The sequence below is a fragment of the Rhinopithecus roxellana genome, chromosome 4 (assembly GCF_007565055.1).
Source record: "Rhinopithecus roxellana isolate Shanxi Qingling chromosome 4, ASM756505v1, whole genome shotgun sequence".
Lineage (NCBI taxonomy): Eukaryota > Metazoa > Chordata > Mammalia > Primates > Cercopithecidae > Rhinopithecus > Rhinopithecus roxellana.
Genome location: NC_044552.1, coordinates 141,044,881 through 141,053,188, shown reverse-complemented (window position 1 = coordinate 141,053,188; position 8,308 = coordinate 141,044,881). Strand labels below are relative to the sequence as shown.

Genomic DNA, 8,308 nt, shown 5'->3' with positions numbered 1-8,308 from the left:
ATATTTGTGAATTTCCTAAATTTTGTTCATTGGTTAATTTCTAATTTTATTCCACTGTAGTCGGAGGACATTCTTTACATAATGTAAATCCTTTTTAATTTATGGAGGCTGGTTTTGTGGCCCGACATGTCCTCTATCCTGAAGAATGTTCCATGTGCACTTGGAAAGACTGTGTATTCTGTTGTTGGGTGTAGTGTTATTTAGATGTCTGCTGGGTTTACTTCAAGTGTTGTTTCAGCCTTTTATTTTCTTTTTGATCTTCTGTCTCCTTGTTACATCCATTATTAAAAGTGAGGTATTGAAGTTTCCGATTGTTGTTATTGAGTATTTTCTTTGCAGTTCTGTCAGTTTTTACTTCGTGTATTTTTAGATTTTGTTGTTATATGTACACACGTTTATAATTGTTTTTCTTATTTCTGATGAATTTATTCTTTTATCATTGTAAAATGTTCTTCTTAAAGTCTATTTTGTTCGATATTAATATAGAAACTCCAGCTCCCTTTTGGTTACCTTATGCATTATATCCCCTTTACCATCCTTTTATTTTCTTGCTTTGGTTTTTGAAACTGGTTTTTCTTTTCTGCCGCTCCCCGCTCCCTTGGAGCGCTGCTCAAGCTGCACCCCACTCACTCCGAGCTGTGGGCTCCTGCTAAGCTAGTGCCGCCATAGTCTCCCTTCAGCCGCCATCATGATTTATCTACTGGGACCTCATCAGCCATGATGAGATGTTCTCCCACATTTACAAGATCTGGGAGATTGTGGATGGGCTGTGCCTGGAGGTGGAGGGGAAGATGGTAAGTGGGGCAGAAGGTAACATTGATGACTCGCTCATTGGTGGAAATGCCTCCGCTGAAGGCACTGAAAGCAAAGGTACGGAAAGCACAGTAATCACTGGTATGCATACTGTCATGAACCATCATCTGCAGGAAACAAGCTTCACAAAAGCAAGTCTACAAGAAGTATGATACAACAAAGATTATATGAAATCAACCAATGGCAAACTTGAAGAAAAGAGACCAGAAAGAGTAAAACCTTTTATGACAGGGGCTGCAGAACAAATCAAGCACATTCTTGCTAATTTCAAAAGCTACCAGTTCTTTATGGGTGAAAACATGAATCCAGATGGCATGGTTGCTCCACAGGACTACCGTGAGGTTGGCATAACCCATACGTGATTTCCTTTAAGGAAGGCTTAGAGATGGAAAAAATATTAACAAATTTGGCAATTACTTTGCATCTATTACCTGTCATCGTAATAGGCTTCTGCTTGTCAGCCACCCAACACCAGGACTTAAGACAAATGGGACTGATGTCATCTTGAGTTCTTCATTTATTTTGACCGTGATTTATTTGGAGTGGAGGCATTGTTTTTAAGAAAAACATGTCATGTATGTTGTCTACAAAAAAAAGCATTTATACTAAAAAAAAAAAAAAAAAAAAGAGAGAAAAAAAAGAAAGAAACGTTTTTGAATCTAAAGTATATGTTGACATTTTTGGCCGGTTCACTGCCATGGTGTTAATCCTGTGCTCTCTAGTTCTCTGGGCTCTCTCCTTGCTTGCCTTCTTGCTCTGTCATAACCTGCTCTGAAGAAACACTCACCGTTTCCCCCAGCAAACTGACTGGCCTGTGGAGGAGAGGGGCATGCAGCTGTGCCTTGCCCAGTTCTCTGAGCATGCCATGACTGCAACCTGAGGGTCTGTGAGAAGTGCAGGCTACAACCTGTACAATGCCCATGATTAGACAATACCACCTATGGAGAAAACACTCATGAAAACAGACATTCAGATAGCTCTTCCTTCTCTGGGTGTTATGGAAAAGTAGTTCCATGGTCTGGCTTGGCTGCAAAACACTTTATTGATGTAGGAGCTGGTGTCATAGACGAAAATTATAGAGGAAATGTTGGTGTTGTACTGTTTAATTTTGGCAAAGTTTGAAGTCAAAAACAGTGATCAAATTGTGCAGTTCAGTTCTGAATGGATTTTTTTTTTTTTTAATCTAGAAACAGAAGAAGTTCAAGCTTTGGATGACACTGAAAGGGGTTTAGGAGGTTTTAGTTCCACTGCAAATAATTAAAATTTATGGCAAGAGTAGAAAATTAGAAATTATACATTTTTCTTAAAAATAGTCCAGGCTCGGTGGCTCATGCCTGTAATCCCAGCACTTTGGGAGGTCGAGGCAGGTGGATCACGAGGTTAGGAGTTCAAGACCAGCCTGACCAACATGCTGAAACCCCGTATCTACTAAAAACAAAAAAAATTAGCCAGGCATGGTGGCATATGCCTGTAATCCCAGCTACTCAGAAGGCTGAGGCAGGAGAATCGCTTGAACCCGGGATGCGGGGGGTGCAGTGAGTAGAGATTGAGACACTGCACTGCAGCCTGGGTGACAGAGTGAGACCCCGTCTCAAAAGAATAATAGTAATAAAATAAAATAAATTTTTTTGCTTAAAATAATTATATATTTTGTAGACAGCATATGGCTGGATCATGTTTTTAAATCTATTTTCCAATCTCTGCCTTTTGATTGGAATTTTAATCCATTTACATTTAATGTCATAACTGATATGAAAATATTTACAACTGCCACTTTATGATTTGTGTTATATATTTCTCTTATGCCCTTTTTTGCTCCCCTAGCCCTTCATTATTGCCTTCTTTTTTGTTACATATATATTTTTTATTGTAACATTTTAGTTCCCCTTCTTTTTTTATTTTACTATATTTTTGACTTATTTTCTTAGTGGGTGCCCTGGAGATTATAATTAGCAATTATAACAAGCACTTTGGATTAACACCAATTTAATGTCAATAATATACAAAAAACTTTGCAACTACTGTTCTATCGCCCCATTTTTGTGTTACCATTGTTATATAAATTACATCTTTAAACATTATAGGCTCATCTAATTATTACTTTATGCAGTCATATTTTATTTTTATTTTATTTATTTATTTATTTTTATTTCCATTTTATTTTAGATTCAAGAGGTACATGTGCGGGTTTGTTACAAGGGTATATTGTATGATGCTGAGGCTTGCGCTTCCACTGATCCCAACACTCAGATAATGATCCCAACTTCCATTAGGAAGATTTTCACCACTCTACCTCTCTCTCCCTTATAGTAGTCCCTGGTGTTTATTGTTCCAAACTCTTATGTCAAGATTTAGCTCCCACTTATGAGTGAGAACATGTGATATTTGCTTTTCTGTTCCTACGTTAATTTGCTTAGGACAATGGCCTCCAATTGCATTCATGTTTCTGCAAAGAACATGATTTCATTCTTTTTTATGGCTACATGGTATTCCGTAGTGTATATGCACTATACTTTCTTTGTCCAATGCACAGTTGGTGGGCACCTAGGTTGTTTTCATGTCTTTGCTATTTTGAATAGTGCTGTAAGGAACATAGAAGTATATGTTAGTTTTTAGTAGAACCATTTGGGTATATACACAGAAATGGAATTTCTAGGTCAAATGGTCACTGTTTTAGCTCTTTGAGAAATTCCCAGGGTCCGTTCTATAGTGGCTGAACTAATTTACATTCTCACTAACAGTGTATAAGTGTTCTCTTTTCTTCACAGCCTCACCAATATCTGTTATTTTTTGAATTTTTAATAATAGCCATTCTGACTAGTGTGAGATGGTATCTTATTGTGGTTTTGATTTGCATTTCTCTGATGATTAGTAATGTAAGCATTTTTTCATATGTTTATTGGTCACTTTTACATCTTTTTTTGAGAAGTGTCTGTCCTTTGCTCACTTTTTAATGGGGTTATTTGGTTTTTTTCTTGTTGATTTAAGTTTCTTATAGATTCTGGATATTAGACCTTTGCTGGATACATAGTTTACAAATGTTTTCTCCCATTCTGTAGGTTGTCTGTTTACTCTGTTGAGAGTTCCATTTGCTGTGCAGAAGCTCTTTGGTTTAATTTGTTTCCATCCATCAGTTTTTGTTTTTCTTGTAATTGCTTTTGAGGATTTGGTCATAAATTATTTGCCATGGCTGATGTTGAGAAGGACATTTCCTAGGTTTTCTTCTAGGAATTTTATAATTTGAGATTTAAAATTTAATTATTTCATTCATCTTGAGTTAATTTTTGTGTATGGTGATAGGTATGGGCCTAGTTTTTTTCTGCATATGGTTAGCCAGTTTTCCCAGCACCATTGATAATAGAAGTCCTTTCCCCATTCCCTATTTTTTTTTAAGTTTGATTAATATCAGTTGGTTATAAGTTGATTATGATAAGCGAGTACCCTTTGATTCCTGCTTTTTTTTTTTTTTTTTTTTTAGTTAAAAAAGAATTGGCTGGGCTCAGGTGTGTAATCTTAGTGCTTTGGGAGGCCGAGGTAGGAGGATTACTTGAACCCAGGAGTTTGAGACCAGCTTGGGTAACATAGTAACACTCTGTGTCTAAAAATAAATAAATAAATAAATAAATATACTGTCTGTTGTGGTGCCTGCTTATAGTCTCAGCTACTTAGCTTCTCTTCAGTACTTCTGAGTAGCTGGGACTACAAGGTTCCAGCTGAGATGGGAGGCTGCAGTGAGCTTTGATCCTGCCACTGTGTTCCAGTGTGGACAACAGAGTGAGATGCTGTTCCCACCCCTCACCCCCAAAATAATTGATATTTGATTTTCTAAGAAAATGACTTATTGAGTTGATTAACTTTTTTTCCTTTTTGACATTTTAACTTGATATTTTGCTAATACTGAACAAACTTTGCATTCCCAGACTAAACTGTCTTTTTTTTTTTTTTTTTTTTTTTTTTTTTTGAGGCAGAGTTTCACTCTTGTTGCCCAGGCTGTGGTGCAATGGCATGATCTCGGCTCACCGCAACCTCTGCCTCCCAGGTTCAAGCAATTCTCCTGCCTCAGCCTCCCTAGTAGCTGGGATTATAGGCATGTGCCACCAGGCCCAGCTAATTTTGTATTTTTAGTAGAGACGGGGTTTCTCCATGTTGGTCAGGCTGGTCTCGAACTCCCGACCTCAGGTGATCCACCCGCCTCGGCCTCCCAAAGTGCTGGGATTACAGGCGTGAGCCACTGTGCCCGGCTAAACTGTCTTTAATCATGGGATTGTGGTCTTTTAAAATATTGTTTGACTTTATTTTCCAATGTTTTATTTAGGATTTTTGTATCAATAATTATGAGTGAACTTGGGATATAGTTTTCTGTTAAGTTTTAGAATCAGTGTTACATGGTTTTGTACAAATAATTGGAAATCTTTCCACCTTTTTCCTCTGGAAAATTTAACAAACATTTAAATATTTATTCCTTGAAGATTTGAAAGACTTCATCTGGAAAGCGCTCTAATCCTTGTACTTTGGAGGATATTTAGTCTTAGGTAACTTGAAAAATATTTTCCAGGATTACACATTTCTGTAGATTGTCTGCCTACTCAGGTTTTCCTTTCTTTTTTTCTTTTTTTCTTTTTTTAAATTTGTATCCTTCTCAAAAGCTATATATATTTTTTCTGGATTTTCAAACTTACTAACAAGGAGTTTAAATTACCTCACTATTGGTAGTCATTTTCACTTTCTCATTCTTAATTGTTCTTTTATTTTAGAATTTTATCACAGTGATATCAAAGAATGTGATTTAAACTATTTGCTGTAGGATGTTCCTTTCTTTTTCTTTTCTTCTTCTTTTCTTCTCTTTCTTTTTTGAGACAGAGTCTCCCTCTGTTTCTCAGGCTGGAGTGCAGTGGGGCAATTTCGGGTCACTGCCACCTCTGCCTCCCGGGCTCAAGGGATCCTCCCACCTCAGCCTCCCAGGTAGCTGGGACTACAGGCTTACACCACAACACCCAGCTAATTTTTTACATTTTTGGTAGAGCTGGGGTTTCGTCATGTTGCCCGCACGGGTTTTGAATTCCTGAGCTCAAGAGATCCACCCTCCTCGGCCTCCCAAAGTGTTGGGATTACAGACATGAGCCACCACACCTGGCCCAGGATGTTCCTTTTTGACATTAAGTCAGCTGAATGGCTTGGGAAGCAGGCCATGTTCTTTCAAGTATGTACCCTTTCTTAACCAATGCAGTCTAGACGCTTGCTTGAAAATGTGAACCCAAGACCACCAGCACTGACCTGGCCAGGGAGCTTGTTAGAGATACATAATCTCAGGTCCCACCCCAGACTTACAGAGTCACAACCTACATATTTAGCAAGATCTAATGGTGATCCATGTGTACATTAAAATTCTGGAGAATTTCATACTTTAAATCATAACATTTAATTCGATTGTGAATGTCTTCCACATCACGTGTTATTTCCTAATGTTGCACTTTTAAAATGAAATCCATCTTTCATTATAATCTAGCAAAAAGCAAGTTTTTAAAGTTAAGACACTGAATACAGTGTAAAATTGTCACCACTTTTCTGAGGACCTAATTATAGCTGGGACTGGCTCCTAACCACATTCTGATGTCATCCTTTCTTCCATATACCCTCCCTTCTACTGCTTGGGAACTTTTAGAAGTAGGACCCAAGGATTTTGGCTCTGCAGACTAGGCAGACGTAGTCACACTTGATTTTGAACTGCAAAATCAAGGTAATAACAATGTTTTTGTCTGTATGTTTTTCTGTGATGCTCTGGCTTGAGCTCAAGGCACCAGGCAGTGATGCCAGCCCTTGTGCTGAACATCAACGGCAAGAAACAAGCAGTGCATTCTTTCTTCCTTGCAGCACCACAACTCCAGGAAACCTGAGGAAAGGAGAGCAAGGAAAGACCAGCAGGCTGGTAGCCACAGAGGAGCTTGAGAGGTTAGGATTGGGCACAAATCAAGCTAGTGTATGCATCTCAGGAATTAGGGCTTTGCAGAAGTAATTCATCAAAATATATTACGTTCTCATCATGCCAGACCAATGACCTTTCTCAAGGGAATTGTCTTACATCTAAAAACATGGCAAGTGTTCTGAAATTCCTGGCTGTTGCATTTCATTTTTGTGCATAATAACTCTGGAACCATCTCTGGCAGAGGAGAATATACAAACAAGCAAGAGGTGGATAAACTCTTGTGGAGCCTATCAAGTTCCCCAGGCAGGCAACTTCATCATGTCCAGGATCTGGAATACCTTCAGCAAACGTGTAGCTCACTTAGCTCAGAAAAAATGCTAATCCTTGGTCCAGCCGATACCCTGGATGAGACTGAATCCTCATATTGATGAAGCTTGACACAAACAATCTACTCAATTGGCATGTGTGTGAGAAACTGGCAATGCCTGTTCCACAAACATCTGAAACATTTTGAGAGCAGGTTTTGACTAACTTACCTCCTTTAAATTCTTATCAACTAGGTGTTTTTTAGGTTGCTTTATAATCAGACCTTCCTGGAATCAGGGGATTGCTTTAGTCTGATTATTATCTCCTGTATCACAGATGCCACTAAGTGGACTCCCTGAGACGACATTTCAGATCCTGCATCAGGCCCCATTGTATATAGCTCTCCTCTTCCTCTCTCCCCTTCTTCTGTTCCTTTTCTCTTTTGCCTTCCACCTCTCTCTCCATTTCATTACCCACTGCCGGGCTTATGTTTGGGATCCCCAGAGCATTGCATCAATCAATTATCCAGTAGACATCTATTACGTATCAGACATAATGCTGGATCACCCTTATCTTGGATGGTCAGAGGAAAAATCTTTCCAAGGCAGACAAAGAACAGATTTTGATTATATTTAGAATTTTTTCTCAATATAATATATATAGAATAAATAGTCATGAAAATTCTTTTAAGTATTAGTAATTTTCACTGCAAATTGAAAAGCTAAACTTAAATTTCCAAGCACATATTAATTCATTTGAACTTTCCATATTGGCTCACAAAGCAAGCATCCTCTCTAAAATTCCAGACGTGTAATTGACCCTACTGTTTCCTCTTATCTAAATAAAGTATACTGAAGTTATGAGCTGTTTGCTACATTAAAATATTGGAGGTAAATGACTATGTTTTAGTTGAATATCTTCTTATTAGAACCTGGAACTAGTGTCAAATTAGAGCCATTATGTTCTTCCCTAAGGACCCTCCAGAAACGAGTGAATATTGTAGGGGAACCAGTGCAACATTGGCCAATGATTTCATTATCAGTAGGAGCTGGGAAGAGTTTTCCCAAAAGTCAGTGATCAGTTTAGGCCTTTCTACATAAGTCTTGGCACAGCCTCTGTATCCTAGAAATCGGAGTCAGGTTGGAAAGCCTTCCTTCTCCTTGTCCTTGCTTCTTTTGACTCTTGCTTTTATGGCTTCTTCTTTGTCAATTGATTTACTTCTGCATTTACAGCCCTCACTTCACTTTCCCAAGAGAAGGCCAGAAG

General features: G+C 38.2%; 1 protein-coding gene and 1 pseudogene across 1 annotated transcript; both read left to right on the top strand.

The window, feature by feature from the left end:
• Window positions 1-725: 725 nt before the first annotated feature.
• On the top strand, window positions 726-1,175 carry LOC104678648 (translationally-controlled tumor protein homolog). The gene is made up of 2 exons (XM_030929505.1): window positions 726-948; window positions 1,045-1,175. The coding sequence occupies exons 1-2, from the start codon at window positions 726-728 to the stop codon at window positions 1,173-1,175; spliced, it is 354 nt and encodes a 117-aa protein (XP_030785365.1).
• A 405-nt stretch (window positions 1,176-1,580) lies between these two features.
• LOC115897006 lies at window positions 1,581-2,074 on the top strand (annotated as a pseudogene).
• Window positions 2,075-8,308: the final 6,234 nt, after the last annotated feature.

Coding starts and splice junctions, on each gene's coding strand:
- LOC104678648 (XM_030929505.1), top strand. CDS start 726: ATGTTCTCCCACATTTACAAGATCTGGGAGATTGTGGATGGGCTGTGC. Junction 949..1,044: donor AACAAGCTTCACAAAAGCAA/GTCTACAAGAAG, acceptor CTTTTATGACAG/GGGCTGCAGAACAAATCAAG.